This window comes from Lachancea lanzarotensis, scaffold LALA0S04, assembly GCF_000938715.1.
Source record: "Lachancea lanzarotensis genome assembly LALA0, scaffold LALA0S04, whole genome shotgun sequence".
Classification (NCBI taxonomy): domain Eukaryota; kingdom Fungi; phylum Ascomycota; class Saccharomycetes; order Saccharomycetales; family Saccharomycetaceae; genus Lachancea; species Lachancea lanzarotensis.
This window is the reverse complement of record NW_019212882.1, coordinates 646,266-662,786: the sequence shown is the minus strand read 5'-3', so window position 1 is coordinate 662,786 and position 16,521 is coordinate 646,266. Positions and strand designations below refer to the sequence as shown.

Below are 16,521 nucleotides of genomic sequence, written 5' to 3'. Positions count from 1 at the left end.
ATCAACTCGTCATCAAATTATCAACAAACCACAAACTCCCCGCTGACAAAGTAAAACTCAAAATGTTTTAATAGGTGTATAATTTTAAAGCGTTTTTCCGACTTAAAAAAACTGGCTAACTAACTGGTTCTAGCCTGGCTCACGAATTGTTCATACGGTGATTTGATGTGAACCGGCTTCGTCAGAGGTGAATGATGTTTCTTGACATTTTGGTAGTCAACAATTTCGTAGTTGTCGGCAGTGGCAGGTGTCGCTCGCTGCATAAACTGTTTTCGGGCATCTTGATCCGTACTTTCACCAATTGATTTGGCGCGGGACTCAGAAACGGTCCCTTTTTTAGACTTTAATATGATCCAACACGCCACAACGCCTCCGGTACAAATGGCGTACTTCAACAGCGTCAGAAGACTGACCAGTAGTCCGCCAATGAGGGCCTTGAGCACCGGTTCAAGGAAAGAGAGCATGAGCGCTGCGACCGCTCCGAGAACGAACGACAACGTGTCGATCCGCGGTAGCCCGCGGTCCTCCCACGATAGCGTAGTACGTGTCAGCCATGCGGATACGTATGCCGTCGTCTGTTCCATTTACACGTCTACTATTCATTTCCCAGCCGATTTTATCAGTAGTTAGCTATAAACTTACCATATATATTGGCTAGCAGGGCGAGCGGAGAAATGACTAGATGGCGGGCAGACGACTCGAAGAACGAGTAGATGGCGGTCAGACAGAAGACGATTTTAAGAGGCAAGGCATTCACAACGCTATCCAAATATCGATGCGGCTAATATGTGACCATAATTTCATCTGCACACCGTGGCAGTCGCATCTGTCGGTATGAAGCTGCCACAATTCTAACCAAAAATCCATAACTTGACCTTCACACGTTAAGCATCGGGCTACTCGAACTGAGTCCGACTGTCTGATTGCCCGTCGCCGGTGAAATTCCCAAGCTTCGTTGGTACCCCTTTGCGGGTCCACAAAAATGTGTCTTTCCCTCACATCTCGAAGAATCTTCGGAGTTTTTTTTGCAATGTCTAGTGTGACACTGTTTTCTAAACTCGACAGCAATTACTATGTGGGCGACCGACTTCCGATTTTTTCCCAAATCTACACTTGGTTGGATACAACAATAAACTGGAAACAAGCTCGAATATCACAACTCACAACACGAATTCTTAAATGTCTACCCTTTGATTTTCGCGACGTCCTGTTCTAATTATCCTGACGTAATTATATCCATCGCCGTTGTTGCCATGAGTTTTTTTTAATAACTCGTTAACGTATCCCCTCGAGAGGCCGTGAAAAACATATAAAGATAGTTAGATTTACACAGTACTTCCATCTCTTAAACGAACCAGTTTCCAAGATGATAGGTACGAAAGATGGGTAAGCCGTCTTTGATGTGGAACACCAGTACGCATTTTACAGCGGCTTAGCCGTTTTGGTTCGTAAACAGTTTTTGACACGTTTTAATACCATCTTTTTCGACGTTTTGCTGTGCGAAAGCTAGCGTGAAAAGTCGTTGTTTTGGCCAGAGAAACAATATAGAGATTTCGAATAGCGTACTGCGGAGGTATCAGGCTCACTACAAAATGACTGTGGCAAACGATTTTTTTTATTTTTGGCCTTAAACAAGGCGGAAACGAAACGGAAACACAAAATGAAGTTTACCGTGTTTTCTTCTTTCACCGGCAAACCAAGTTGTGGCCGGCCAATAAGCACGTCTGTTGTGCTTCATCAACTCTATAGAACGCCTGGATTGCTCATTCTTACCACAAAGGTAACTCTCTTTTTCTCTCTCTCTTTCCCCGGCGAAGAACCTAAACTCTAAACACCCATGCGTTTTTCGATCTGTTTCTCTATCCGTTGCTTCACCTGATCTTCTACTCGTTCCTCTACCCAGATTATCTGGTCCCTCCTCTCGTCGAGACCGGAGAGTCGACTAGAGGATTTTTCATTTCCCGTAAAAAAATTCAAGTCACATGCGTCGCCTCATCACACTGTTATCCAATCTAAACTCAAATACCTCGTCAGGGACATCAAGACGCTCACCCTGTGCGTTTCAATCGACTCTCAAGCGACTCGAAACTTAACTGAGAGCTTTTGGTGAATGGCCGTCTTGGGAAGGAAACCTGCAAGACGCATTGTCGCTGCAGTAGTGCTGCTCGCAGCGCTGTTCTCTTTGAACGCAGTACGACGCGGGTTGAACAAAAATAGCAGAACCAGCTTGACACGCGATGTTGGCGCACAGCTGGTGTCTAAGTGGACTTTGGAAAACTCGAACGGCAGGACAAGAACGAACGGTCGCGGCAACCAAGCCCAGTCGTCGAATAATTTTAAATCACCTGAACAAGCATGCTCTGCGTATTACGACGCTCTTTATGCTGCGGAACCATCTTGGTGGAATGATTATCGCGAAAACACAGCTCCTTCAAGCGACGTGGCACACGAGTACGAGGCGGAAAACCTCAAACTCATTTTTGAACGTATTCGTCTCTTCGAGGCATGTCAAAAAGGGAACGCTCTACCCGCTGCCCAGATCGCGGATTTGGACGCTCGTATGTTTCCTTTTATACGCCCAGGTACTACTGCTACCTTTACCTCCGGAGATTTATCGAAAAGCTACGAAAATGGAGCTGTCCCTGTTGTAAGTGGGGCGCCACAGGACTCCTTCAAATTTAGCTTCGACCCAGAGACATCCTTCGTGGATAACTGGAAACGACTTTGCCTAAAATCGACCGGTTCGAATTCACGAGGCATTGTAATGTCGTTCCCGGACGTTCATGTATCGCTGGTTATAAGGCTATTGAAGGTGCTGGATTATCAAGGAAATCAGCTTCCCATTCAAATTATTCATAAGGGTGACCTGGCACTGGAATCGCAGCGCAAGATATCTCAGTCGCTGCCAGCAAGCCAGAAATTGTGGTTCGTAAATGTAAAACCAATGCTGGACGAAAGGTTTGCTATGGATTTCCACTCTTACCGGAATAAATGGCTTGCTGCGATTTTCAGTACGTTCCAGGAAATTGTGTTTGTGGATGCTGATGTGGTGCCAATCCTACCTTTACAGTCTTATTTTACGTTTGAAGAGTATACTTCATCAGGTGCCCTTTTCTTCAAGGATCGGTCCTTTGCTCACAAGTTTGACTTTCCTTATTGTGTTCCTGAATTACAGTCATTGCAAGCTACGCCCTTCGAAGCTAAGTACTTTGATCATCCGAGAGCAATCGATAAGCAGCTCATGGTTTCAATGAAGCCCACGCCCGAACACAATATAATACAAAGTTTGTTTGTGGGGCACCAACGTCATCACATGGACAGTGGACTATTTGTCTTGAACAAGTCAAAGCATATGTATGCGCTTTTGGCCGGAATATTCTTGAACTTGGCGCCAAAGCTTTCGAGGTGTACTCACGGTGACAAAGAATCATTGTGGCTAGCATTCCTCTTGACCAATCACGAGTACAGATTCCATTCAATTCCAGCGAGCGCATTGGGGAAACCCGATGAATCGAACGAGGTATGCTCAATTCAAGTGGGGCATACAAATCCCGATGGTAGCTTGTTGTGGTTTAACGGTGGATTTAAATTTTGCAAATTTTCAGACGGCATAGATTACGATTGGAATGCATACAAGAAAGATGAGCTTCACGACCGTTTTTCATCAATCGAAGTCGCACGAGATTTTTATGAATCAATGATCAGCATAGAAAAAGCCGTTGTGCCCGATGTATCTGTAAATCCATGGGGAGGAGGTTTTACTGATCTTTGTATCGGTTATACATATTGCGCCAAAACCTCTCCGGGAGCTGGGGTCACTTTTACGTTTTCGGCAGAAGAGCAAGCATCATTCAAGGAGATCGGTAAGATTTGGATGGATGCTACCGAAGAAAGCGTTCCCTACTTTAGTTCTTAGTCAAAGTTTATACGACAAATGACTTATGAGGTATCTACACTTTTAAAAATTCCAATCAAATGCCAAATATGTTCTACTTGAAAGTCACACTCGAGTTATTTAGTTTCTTCTTGCCCTCATTCTCGCAAGCTTTCTACCTGGAGGAAGATTCAACATAGGAGTTTGACCCTGTTGTTGAGATACATCGCCCACGTTTCGCCCTCCAAATACTTGAAGTGGATTTTGATTAACGCCCCCACCCCCAAAAGAACCCGTCGTGCCCAGCGCCTGCCCGCCAAAAGCCTGCGCTGGTGTTCCTGCAGCTCCTCCAAAAATTGAGCTGGGAGGCTGAGATGCGACACCTCCAAAATTCATGTTGATGGTGTTAGAGGGACTGAACGGCCTACTCTGAGGGTTCATTGCTGTCAGACTGGGGTTGGATGCCCCAAACGGCGGTGGTGTTGATGACGCGGTTGTGTTTCCAGCTCCGAAATTGAAACCCATTTGCTGGTTGTTGGCGCTTGCCCCAAAAGCCGGAGAATTGTTACTCGTACTCGATCCAGAACCGAAATTAAATCCGTTATTTTGAGGAGGCTGTACCAAGGTGGAAGTGTTTTGCTGCGGTTGTGGTGCTGCAACTGATGAACTATTGCTTCCAAAGCTGAACGACGGCTTGGCTGCTCCAAGGCTCGATCCAACTGGAAGAGAATTTTTAGATTGATCATTTTGATTGGCGCTCTGCTTGAAACCGCTTGTATCGAACTTGAAGCCAATGCCTCCAGTCGATGAGGGCCCAGCATTAGCCTGGGTTCCGCTACCGAAAGAGAATGATGGTGTAGGCGGCTTGCTTTCCGCGTTGGACCCAAAACTGAACGGCGTGGCAGATTTGTCTTCCCCTGTAGTAGGACCAAAACTAAATTTTTTAGGCTCTATAGCGGGAATTGAGCTTGATGAACCAGCAGCGGGATTCTGATTTGTTTCATTATGCTCCTCTGAAGACGTTTTGAGTGAAAACAAGGGCTTTTGTGCTGTGGATGTGCTTTCGGGAGGTGCAGATTCAGATTTATTACCGACACCAAACCCAGAAAAAGCAGCAGGCTTCGATGAGTCTACAGGTGGCTTGGGAACTCCAAAAGTGAAGCCTGTGGATGGCTTGCCCGTATTCGAACCCCCGCTTTTCTCTTCACCACCGAATGTGAAAGACTTTTCCTTACCGAGGTCCTCTGTGTTTCTTGTTGAGCCGAAAGTGAAAGATGGGACCTTTTTGCCATCCTGTGCATCGCCACTCTTAGAAGCACCGGTTGTAGATAGAAGATTGGCCGCTGATCGAGATGTCAACTCTGACTCGGGCTCGGGACCTTTAAGCGTCGTTGAAGAGCTTTTGGACCCAAAATCGAAAGTCGGTTTGGCGGTCTGTTCAGTCCCAAATGTAAATGCTGGCTTGGAGGCTGTAGAATCGCTCGCTTTCGGTACGGTTGCAGCATTAACATTAGCCTCCGATTTGTTTGCAGCGGATCGAAAAGTGAAGCTATTTTTGGGCGGAGGAAGAATTTCGTCCGTTGACGAAATTTCTTTATGATCTGGACTAGGTTCGGTTCTGTTGAAAAGCTTTCCTGGTAAAGCAGGGTTGAGATTAAAAGCTGCTTTCGGATTATTCTGCTTTTGATCATTCGTCGTATTCCCAAAATTAAATGATATTGGCTTTTTCGTCTCGTTTTCATTTTCGACTGTCGTCGACGACTGTTTGTCATTCTTAGCGCCAAATGAAAATAAGCTAGAACTTGGATTTTTGACACCATTACTTTCAGCAGGATTGATACCTCCCTCGATAGGAGATGTTCTCTTGAAAGAAAAGGGTTTTTTGGCCGAATCTGAATCTGGCTTCTGATCTAGACTAATTTGTACTTTAGGCTTTCGATCGTCAGATTTGAGGCTATCTTTGCCCTTTGCATCTCCGCTTTCCTGTGGCTTTACGAAATCAAACCCTGAACTTGGTAAAGCTAATAATGGCTTTGTGGTAGACGTTTGCGGACCTTTACACTGGGGTAAAGTTTTTGCGTCGGAGACACTAGTAGAGGTTAGATCTGTCAATGACTTCCCATTGAGTATATTTTCCTCTGTTTTGGTTAGTCCATTCGACATTGTTCTCTTTCCACCCATCGTGCCGCGTTTCAGGACTGATGGCGAGAGTCTAGGGGATTCTAAACTTGACGTTGGATCATCAATGCCTACTGATGCGGCTATTTTGGGTCTTTTAACGGTATCATACTCTGATAGATCGTATTCAAAATCGGCATTCCATCGTTTCCCTAAACTGGTCTCTTTCGCAAATTTAGGCTTCCTGAGTGAATGTTTTGAACGTTCCACTGCATTCAAAGACCTCCTTTTCAAAGACCTCAATGGAATCAGTTGGTTTTCTGCTAGTTTCGTGGTTGTGTTGGGATTGAAACCTGCTGTAACCTGACCAAGTTGTGAATCTTGGAGATGTCGCAGATATTGTTTCTGACGTAAAATTTTGAGCCTTTCTAGCGGCATTATTGGAAGCAAAAAAGGCCTTGTCCCATTTTTGGATTCAAATAACAATAATTCGGGCACAGATGGCAAATCTGTGGTGTCTACACCTTCAAAATCAGCCGTTATTGAGCTTGGTTTTATATCATCAGTACTATGGTAATCCACCGGAGAGTCTTTCTTGAAAAAACTCGCTATGGTAGATGAAATCGAGCGCTTATTTGACTGGTGTGAAACCTCACTCGACATAAGACGCAAATATTACGGTACAACGAGTTGAATTGTGGCAGATGAGATGATCCGCTCAAATTTTGGATACTTACTTTAGAGTGTAGTATTTCAAAATTTGAGATACCTTTGTACGATCAGCATATCGACGATCAAAAGTTCAGGCAGAGCAATTTCGATTTTTAGTGGGATCATACCATCGGCACTTGTTTTAGTTTGATTATGATTATAAAAATTGGTGCTCATCCCAAAATTATTCCAAAGTTGTCTTTTTTTACCGAAAGACTGGGTTGTAATTTTGTTTATTTTCAAGTGCCATTAAAGATGTTGAGAAATTGCAACGACTGGTTCATTGTGTGAGAAACAATATAAACCGTATCCATTGGTACTATAGCTCTTTTTTGGCTTAGTCGTTTTCCAAAAAAGTCTGACTTTGATATATCATTTTATACTGGTGTGTCCCATATTGTTCGAGCGTTAGATCTGAAAATCTATAATCATGAAGGTGAAGGTGAAACGTGAGGGAGCTAGAAGAGTTAGACGGGATTCTTTAAGCTCGAGACACGTTACGGAGAGCTGCAAATTTTAGTTCCGGTCACGTGCTTCGATGACAGCGACTTATTGGGTCAAAGTGATAGGACGGGGCGTCATATTAAACTGTGCGATTAAAGGCGGAGCGACGGTGTCATCACTGATCGCGAAGCAGGTCGAAGCAACCGATCGAAGCAATAAGTTCAAGCATCTTCTTCAAGTAATTTGTTCCAGATGAAACCATGTGTTGTAGAATTCGTAGGATTTTCATGAAATTTGAAACTTCAGAACCGGTTCCTCCGTGAAAAGGAAAGATTCGATCAAAGTGTGTCAACAGACTCTGTGCGGCCATCCTCTTGGCTCCTCGAAATTACCGGACCTATCGATGGTTTCACCCCGAGTCTTTTCCCAATCGGCACATTATCCACCACATTTTTCGCGGGATCAAAATTGCCAAATCCTCGAATGAACCTGGATTAATATCTGAGCTTGAATACCGCCCTTTCCAGCGCCCTTCTCACACTAATTGAAGTCTTCGTTTCTCACCCGTTTCTACTTGGACTTAATTTTATCACTTTGACATTTCGTGACTTCTTTTTATATATTGAAAAATTATCTCCGACTGGACAGCTGTCATCACCTACATCAACAACATCCACCAAACACATCCAACCACATTAACTTTAAAACGGCCATTGAGGCATGCAATTGAACCTGAAAAGTGGCACAACTCGTGCGGTTGCTGCCGCGTGCATTATTGCGACCTCCCTGTGGCTCTTGGTGCAGGGTACCAATATTGGAAGCGGTTCTTTCAGCGTTGGAGGACTGCAAACACACAAGATTCGGGACGCGTCAAATGGGTACACTTACCGCAAAGTGAAACATGCTAAGTACAAGGGATCTAAGGAAAAAGCGACGTTTGTAACGCTGGCTCGTAACGAGGATCTTTACTCGCTTTTGGGATCGATTGCTAGCGTGGAAGACCGTTTTAACAGTAAGTTTCAGTACGACTGGGTTTTTCTCAACGACAAAGAATTCAGTGAAGAGTTCAAGCGTGTCACGACTGCAATGGTAAGCGGCACAACCAAGTATGGGCTTGTACCGGCAGAACACTGGTCTATCCCGGAATGGATTGACCAGGATAAAGCAGCAAAAGTCCGAGAACAAATGCGTGAGGACCAAATTATCTACGGTGATTCGCTTCCTTACAGACACATGTGCCGTTTCGAGTCTGGATTTTTCTACAGACACGAACTATTAGCCGATTACGACTGGTATTGGCGTGTGGAACCAGACACTCGTATCTATTGCGACGTGGACTACGACATTTTCAAGTTCATGAAGGACAACGGCAAGAAATACGCTTTCACCATTTCTTTAAGGGAGTATGAAGCTACCATCAAGACCCTGTGGGACACCACCAAAGAATTCATGGAGAAAAATCCAACATTGCTGCACCCAAATAACATGCTTGACTTCCTTTCCGACGACGATGGTGCATCCTACAATTTGTGCCATTTTTGGTCGAATTTCGAAGTTGGCTGGCTAGACTTGTGGCGTGGACCCGCTTACTCTGCGTATTTCGATTATTTGGATCGAGCGGGTGGATTTTTCTACGAGCGTTGGGGTGATGCTCCAGTTCATACCATTGGTGCTGCGCTATTCTTGGATCGTTCAGAAATACACCATTTCGGCGATATTGGTTACTACCATGTTCCATTCCATTCCTGCCCAATTGAAGAAAGCATCAGACTCAACAATCGTTGCAACTGTAATCCCGACGATGATTTTACATGGAGAGGTTATTCTTGCACGTCCAAGTTTTACACCGTCTCGAAGATGGAGAAACCTAGAGGATGGCAGAAATATGCTGATTGATTGGATATAAGATGTTTGCATAGTGCTAAATATGATTCACCTAGGGGATTTTAGGTAACACTTCGAAAAAGGTTTTTTTTTTACGATCGCTGCACTCACATATTGTAGTGTTTGAACAGCTGGTGTGTGAGTTCGACGCCAAGAAATGTGGCAGCGTTAGCCGGAAAACTTCTCATCAGAGCGGGTCCCAACCCAGGAAAAAAACCCTTGATTCCTGCTCGACGGTAAATTTCTCTAGTTGCCTCTGACATCGTACTGGCCGATGCACTGGATTGTAGTCTTGTCTTTATAGTATCGATCGGAAAAACCCCGATCCACATGCTCATGCCTGCAATGCCACCGGCAAGACAGATGTTTGTGATGCTGAGAGAGTCGTCTGATTGGAGCCTAGACAAGTAACGTTTGGAGACCTCGTAGGATGCAAAATACAGGGCACTGCCGGGTCCGTCACGAGCCAAGGTGGCCAAAGAACCGCGAAATAGCGATTTGACACCTCCGTCACGCACAAGTTTTCCTGCAGCGCCTACAAAAGAGGCCCCTTCCGTGGTTTGCATCACGACTTTAACCCTTTCTGTCGGTGCAGTGACCAACGTAGTAGGGACTGCAGAGAGCAGACCTGCCAGAGCCAGCTGGCCGGTGCTCAATGGCGTAGTTTTGGAGCTGGAGCCTGCAATTTCAGTTTTCGGGCTCGAACCCCACGTTACCAGCCGTTTGCCCATATCGTACCCCCAGAACGACACTGCAAAGATCGGAGTTACTCCCAGCAGCGGTGGAATTACGCCTCGATAGAATCCTCGCAATTGGTTCAAAACCAGCGGTCCTGGCTGACCTCTGGCCTCTAGCAGCACTTTTTTCACTGCATCTGCCGTTCCAGAGGCCTGGTTCGACTGACACCGCACTTTAATCAGGTCAAAAGGGTGTCCTGTGACCACAGCACACACTCCTCCGACGCCACCGGCTGCTAAAGACTTCAAATTGTCTATTACCGAAACACCGTTCGGTTTCGAGTCTTGTTGCGTTTCCTTCAACATGGCTTCCAGCTCTCCTCCGTCCTGCTCCACTGTCGCTGACATCACTATATGGTCTATGTAATACTATCTAACTGAGACTAAGCTGGACCTAAATCAAAACCTAAACCTAACTTTCTAATACGCTACACGTTACACAGTTTCGTTTATACCTCGTCACTAAACTATAGTCTGGTCATCACAAAGGATGAGTTGTTTGCGAAGAGTTCTGTCTTGAAGTTGTCCTTTATATACCTGAGATCTTCCACTGTCATTGTGGGGAGACCTGTCACACTTTATAGTGACCATAGGAAAAACGCGGAGACAGGCGCAATGGAGAGAATTGAACACGAAAGACAAGGGAATACAACGAAACGGCAGCGAAGCCTTAGATCTGAAACAGAGATGACTGTGGCTAGAAATTTGCTCGCTTTGGGATGTTTTTTGAGAAACAGTGAAAAATAAAAAATAATGGTTGCTAAGAGATTCGAACTCTTGCATCTTACGATACCTGAGGATTCCGCTGTATTACAGCGTTAAGATAATTATCTTGAATCAGGCGCCTTAGACCGCTCGGCCAAACAACCGTTATTGAAATTTAGAGGTAAATCGATACGATATACCCAGGTCTCAAGAGCATGTGTTGGAGCAATTCTGGCATGTATGCAGGGTGCACAATACGTATATAAAGTCTAGAATCCAGTTGCAGTTTAGGAATGACAGAAGATTCAGTACCAATAGGGTGGAGTTTCAGTCTAGAATCCGTCCTTGTATCGCCATATAGACATTTAAATATGCATGCAGTGTTACACACTTCGTTTTACTTTTTTCTTACTGATCCTGGTTGCCGTAGCTCACGCCATAGACGCCGCCAGTGTTGAATACCTGGTCCCACACGGTTTCCACGCTAAACTGGCTCATCATGTCGTAGACACGCTGGCCATCGTTGGACGTCGACTTTGCACGATCAGAAGCCGTGTGTGTTGCGGAAATTTCCGAATCGGATTTTTCCTGGGGCTGTACTTCACCGGTTTCTGGTTTAACAGGTTCAGCAGCAGCGGATTTTGCCGGATGAGCACCGGGCGCCGCTGGCGACACCCATTGTGTCGGAGATTCATAGCTCTTGGCAATATCCGCACTCAGATCTGCGCCCAGATCTGAGAATGGGGAAAGTTTATCGAGTTCCGCGAAAAATTGGTCAAGCGCACCGTAATCCACTCCAGTCGCAGCGTTGAAGCGTGGCTCTTCACCAAGAGCAACCAAACTGCCGTCGCTGCTTTCGACCGGGTCCAACGCAAGACGTGAACTACTTGATGAAGAGGTGTCAGATTTGCGCTCAGGCTCTCGTTGTGGCGGCGCGGGCTGTGCCCCCGATCGTGACCGCTCAGACTTCTCTATCTTTAGTTTCAAAATCGCAGCTGAGAGTACCTTGAAAATAATCGAACCCTTCTTCGCAGCCTCGCATTTCCCAACCAGTTTCTCCAAAACGTACACTAACTGCACACACGTTCTCTCCGCATCCTGGATCGTCTCTCCTAATTCAACGCCAGCGTTGTGAAGTACGTACAAAAACGTAACACCAGACATAAATAGCGTGTGTACGGCAAACCATGTGTACATTATATTCCCCTCTTTGCACAACTTGTAGTAGACGTCAATGATACCCTTAGTACCGTGATACACCATCTTGTGGCCATGCTCGTCTAAATGCATTGATTTTGGACATAAGCCGTAGAGCAAAACCTTCGAGTGGAAAAGCTCGAGCTGGAAAAGATCACTCCGGAAATCGCAATTCATCTTTCTAGTAGTCTTGGGCACCTGTTTAAGAAACCAATCATCTAAACATCCGTTCATCTTTTCTCTCCATGCAGCCAGATTTTCTGAACCTCCAGGGAGCTTCTTTTGGGTATATAGTACCTGCACGATGTTGGCTTGAAGCTTTCGTATTTTGAAAAACGCAAGCGCCACGCATTTGTAAGATGCCATTGCGCTTTTGGCTTCCGAATAGTCATCTATATCGTCCACAGTAGTAGTGATCAAAGCGTCATCTAGTGCACTAGGAAATGCACTGGTGATGTTTTCATCGGGAATTCCAAATGGACGACCGAAAAATGCGCAGATCTGACGATCTAGTGAATATGTACACCAAAACAATCTTCGTCTCATGTCCCTCGTAAAAGGGTCGTAGTTCTGATTCAACTTCTCTGCATGTAAGCCAAGATCTACCGCAAGTCGCAAGGCTGAACCCATTGTATACCACACCCCGGGAACATTTGGTCGCATAGTTGAGTACTGAGCAACCAGTAGAGTGCCCGCTAAGGCTTCCATTTGATCATCGGATTTGAACAAAGCGTCAATTAGTGCTGATGCTCGGCCTTTAAAAGCTGCCGACTCGCGTTCATCAGCTGCTAAAATCTTTGCAGAATCCCCAATGGCCATCACAATATTCAAAAAAAAGAGCGGTATGTGAAACTTACCTGGAATTTTCAGATCCTCACTATCCTGCAGCGAGAGTGATGGCTTGTACCATTGCTCACCTTGTAGTTCTGGGTGGGTTTTTTCCGATGGGAGCTTGAAATTTTTGTTGATCATTGTGGTGTCAGAGCTCAAGGAGACATTGGTATCCCATAGTCCGTATACAGGCTCAAAGAATTTCCTTAAAAAGTACTCTCGATGTAAGATTGGGAGCTGAGCATTGCAACTAGTGAAATACTGGGAGATCAAAGCTTGGGCTTTTTTTTTGTTTGGCAAAAAAGATAGCTTGAGCTCGCTGTTGTCATTGTCTTCTACAGGGCCATCGTCCGCTTCCTTTGATGCTTGTTCTACTGCATCAGGCATAAAGTTTATCGCGGTTAATATGAGCTTGGCAAATGGAATACCGGAGGAATCCCCCAAATAAGAATTGGAGGCAGCACCCAAGGTAGACTCTGTCGATTTTTGGTGTGAATGCTTCATGGAACCAAGTCCTTGAATGCTTTTAGCAGATTCACTTAGTTCTGAGATAGGCTCGCAGGCTTCATGTTCACTGGATATAGAGCAATTCTCGGACGAATCGATCTCCCGCTTTGCGCTTTTGATCACTCCTTTCTTCATGGACGTTCCATTGTTTATGATGTAGCCCGCAATAGCGTTATCGTGCTGTATTTTATGCTCTGACCTGAGTCTTTCCTCGTAAATCCCGAGATCGCAAGCATTGTCTTGATCCGTTGCTGGGATGTTTCCTTGGACTTCACTGGGATCTACTCCACAGTCGGTGAGTTTCTGCATCATCGCCTCCAGTCTATCCTCCAAGTAAACCACATATGATCTCGGAACATCTCGGCCGGTTGCTGGATCCACAGAAACACACGGCGAGTTTGAAGATGCGCATTTAGAGCAAGTGGGGAACCGTTGATCGCACTTTATTTTCTTCATCCTACATCTCTTGCAAGCTGCGATAGACCGAGTGATACCCATTATTGCAGAAGACGGCCGCTTTCGTGTAGGTTCTTCGTCATCGTCGTGCGCCCTATCGGGCTCATGTCGCTTCCCATCGATCTCACCCATGCCACTAGGATCTCTTTAAACTCAGCGCTGTTATGTGCTTCTCATCTCCGTCGAGCGTATCTCATCTGAACTATTATTAATGTACTCGTATCTTCTGTCGCGAGTACCACAAGTTTTAAAACAAGCCAGCTGTCGGTGAACACATCTGTGGAGTGCTCGAGAGCACTGTTCAGATGGTAAGACTGTATTGATGGACTTTGAGTTCAATTTCATGGGACCAATCGGAAAACATGAGACGCTCTTGCGAGAATGGTTTTGTTTTGAGTAGTTCGGGTTCCATCTTCATTGCACGGCCGCGCCGATACCACCAATCGACTCTCAAATAGCCATTTGAGATCGGAGGCATATTTGAGAGCTTTCAATCACCACCGAATAGTGGCCATAATTCTGTTCGCTGAAAAATTAGACAGAGTTCAAATATTGGCTTAAAACGTAGCAGCAACTAGAGACGCAATAAGCAGATGCCGAAATTCATCTTTCTATTAATATTCCTACTACTAGCTGACGAAAGACAAGAATCCCTCGAGCAAACCTTTCCATTTCTACGTTTAAGCGTTCTATGACACTGTTCACTTGGATGCAATGAAGTAACCTGATTAGAGCTTATAGAACCCCAGAGCTCGCTCAATCGTTAAGCAAAGTAGTAGTGATATAACTTGTGACAGATGAGAAGTTTCTAAGATGGTTTGCGTACTTTTATATCGAATTCTTCGAGCTTTCTTACATTCCTCACATTGTCTATTATAAATTAAGGATGAGATGCTAATATATGATCTTCAACCTCTCGAAACTAAAGGTAACAAAACCATGGCGGCTTAGAAGAATAGTGATAAGCCATTGATGCTATCCAATCAGAGCTGAATATATCAGGTCAATAACTATGCTCTTCATGGCTCTTCACAGCGCTTTTGAACGGTAAAAACAGCGTTATGGTAATTTGGCCCTCTCTTTGCGGGTAGTTTGGTAGTATAAGTATGGGATAGACGGTGTGATTAGATTGTATCTACGTTCAAGCTTGACCGTGAGCCCTTCAAACGTTGGCTTCTGTTTGGTCTCATAATTGAACAGCGCAGGGGGGAACGCTGAACAAAAGCACCAAGAAATGAATTTACCGATACTTAAACGTACACACATTTACAGGATTTGAACTAGCATAATCGACTACATTAAGAGTTCTCACGACTAGGTTTTTGGCACTATTTTCTCGAATTCCAGTTTATTTTGCTGCACTTTTTGGCGAGGTCTACTGGTATCCAGGCCAAGATCTCTGAGGATCTCGAGCTGCTGGGTTGAAATAAAAGTAAGAGGACTCATTGAAAGTTGCATCATAGTGTTATTTGACATTAGCCGCCGAGGCTACTCATCCTGGCAGTTTGTTTGGTAAACATTTAACACGTGACATTAATTTTTCATATTGGGTCTTCTTGAACGTATTTGACGTATACACATGCATGGCTCCAAGATTTAGGCTCTCGCAAGTCCCTTTACAAGCATGTCGAGAAGATAGGGTTTTAAAGCCACTCAGAGAGACGAGATGAAATTCATCACTATTCCGTATCAACTGGATACTGATTTCGTTGCCAAGAATGAATCAGCCACCCATCCACGGCCATCACTGCCCGTGTTTTCGCAAGTTGATGAAGAACTTGTAAAACCAGAAGATATACCGCTGAACAGAAGAAACTTTATTTACACACCGTGCTCTGCCAACCCACTTTTCAGGACGCTTAAATATGCCACAAGTGAGTACCCATTTGATGTGGCAGGCTTCAACTACATGGATAGGGCTGAGGACATGAGTGTACTTCCGCCTTTGAACAATGCAATTGGCGTGCCAAAACTATTAGGATGGAGAACAGCAAGGTGTGATGCTTGCATAAAGGAAGGAACAGTTTATTGGGAAGTCGACATCTTGAAAAATGACGAGCTCGATTTGAGCCCCGATGCCGATTTGAAGTCCTTGAAAGATAAAATTAACAGTATGCCTAACTTAAGGTTCGGTGTTTCGCGAAGGGAAGCGTCTCTGGAGTGTCCAGTTGGGTTTGATCTATATGGTTACGGTATTCGGAACTTCAGTTTAGAATCGATCCACGATGGTAAAATGGCTCAGGAACTCCCCTCGGGTCAGATAAAAGCGGGAGACCGACTAGGATTCGTGTTGCATCTACCCTCTACAGAGAGCCAAATAGCTCAGGCCAGGGACTTTACAGAATTTAAGATTGCCGCGCTCTCAACGCCGGTCGAAAATTCGGCAGATGCGCCTGTGAAGAAAAGAGCTAAAAAACTTGCCCGCGAGTTTCAAAAAGACCTGTTGCGCGATCAAGATCTTTCCAATATAATACGCGACCAAATTGCTATTCGATACAAAAATCAACTGTTTTTTGAAGCTACCGACTACGTGAAGACAACCAAGCCGGAATACTACACGTCCGATAAGCGTGAGCGGCAAGATTTCTACTCTCTTAAAGATTCTTTTCTCAAGGTTTTCTTGAATGGTCAAGAGCTTGGGGTGGCATTCGAGCAACTCAAACCGTTTCTGCCGCCCTTCAGCGAACTGAAATATAATGAGAAGCTTTATTTTAACTACTGGAGAAACGAAACGGGTGGCAGCGCAGAAGGGGACGATGTTCAAAACAAGGTCGATCACAAGCGTCGTCCTCACAGCATCTTGAAAAACAAATATGTGAACAATGGCAGGCTCGGTTATTATCCAACAGTGAGCTGCTTCAATGGCGGCAGTGCGAAACTGCTCACCGCAATTAACGATTTCAAGCACTGGGACGCGATTCGAGCTACAATGCCCGAACTCAAGCCCGCCAATGATATTTTTCAGGAGCAAATTGCCGACGATATCGTCTGGGACATTATCGATGAGGTTGAAGCCGAGTTGCTGAGTGACAATGAGCCGTTGGCTTTGATTTAAGC

At 45.0% G+C, this 16,521-nt stretch overlaps 7 protein-coding genes and 1 non-coding gene across 8 annotated transcripts; 3 read left to right on the top strand and 5 right to left on the bottom strand.

The window, feature by feature from the left end:
- Positions 1–119: 119 nt before the first annotated feature.
- LALA0_S04e07558g (LALA0S04e07558g1_1) lies at positions 120–584 on the bottom strand (the record flags this gene model as incomplete). The annotated part of the gene is made up of 1 exon (XM_022772902.1): positions 120–584. The coding sequence occupies one exon, from the start codon at positions 582–584 to the stop codon at positions 120–122; it is 465 nt and encodes a 154-aa protein (XP_022628320.1).
- A 1,526-nt stretch (positions 585–2,110) lies between these two features.
- LALA0_S04e07536g (LALA0S04e07536g1_1) lies at positions 2,111–3,916 on the top strand (the record flags this gene model as incomplete). Its single annotated transcript, XM_022772901.1, has 1 exon — positions 2,111–3,916. One exon carries the CDS (start codon positions 2,111–2,113, stop codon positions 3,914–3,916), a length of 1,806 nt encoding a protein of 601 aa, XP_022628319.1.
- A 99-nt stretch (positions 3,917–4,015) lies between these two features.
- On the bottom strand, positions 4,016–6,655 carry NUP1 (LALA0S04e07514g1_1; the record flags this gene model as incomplete). The annotated part of the gene is made up of 1 exon (XM_022772900.1): positions 4,016–6,655. One exon carries the CDS (start codon positions 6,653–6,655, stop codon positions 4,016–4,018), a length of 2,640 nt encoding a protein of 879 aa, XP_022628318.1.
- A 1,212-nt stretch (positions 6,656–7,867) lies between these two features.
- Positions 7,868–9,043, top strand: KTR1 (LALA0S04e07492g1_1; the record flags this gene model as incomplete). The annotated part of the gene is made up of 1 exon (XM_022772898.1): positions 7,868–9,043. One exon carries the CDS (start codon positions 7,868–7,870, stop codon positions 9,041–9,043), a length of 1,176 nt encoding a protein of 391 aa, XP_022628317.1.
- Positions 9,044–9,138: 95 nt separating this feature from the next.
- On the bottom strand, positions 9,139–10,116 carry CRC1 (LALA0S04e07470g1_1; the record flags this gene model as incomplete). The annotated part of the gene is made up of 1 exon (XM_022772897.1): positions 9,139–10,116. One exon carries the CDS (start codon positions 10,114–10,116, stop codon positions 9,139–9,141), a length of 978 nt encoding a protein of 325 aa, XP_022628316.1.
- A 406-nt stretch (positions 10,117–10,522) lies between these two features.
- On the bottom strand, positions 10,523–10,637 carry LALA0_S04e07448r. The gene is made up of 2 exons: positions 10,599–10,637; positions 10,523–10,567 (listed from the first exon to the last, which is right to left on the bottom strand). It is a non-coding gene; the product is annotated as a tRNA-Leu (tRNA).
- Positions 10,638–10,881: 244 nt separating this feature from the next.
- PPR1 (LALA0S04e07426g1_1) lies at positions 10,882–13,596 on the bottom strand (the record flags this gene model as incomplete). The annotated part of the gene is made up of 1 exon (XM_022772896.1): positions 10,882–13,596. The coding sequence occupies one exon, from the start codon at positions 13,594–13,596 to the stop codon at positions 10,882–10,884; it is 2,715 nt and encodes a 904-aa protein (XP_022628315.1).
- A 1,534-nt stretch (positions 13,597–15,130) lies between these two features.
- On the top strand, positions 15,131–16,519 carry BRE2 (LALA0S04e07404g1_1; the record flags this gene model as incomplete). The annotated part of the gene is made up of 1 exon (XM_022772895.1): positions 15,131–16,519. The coding sequence occupies one exon, from the start codon at positions 15,131–15,133 to the stop codon at positions 16,517–16,519; it is 1,389 nt and encodes a 462-aa protein (XP_022628314.1).
- Positions 16,520–16,521: the final 2 nt, after the last annotated feature.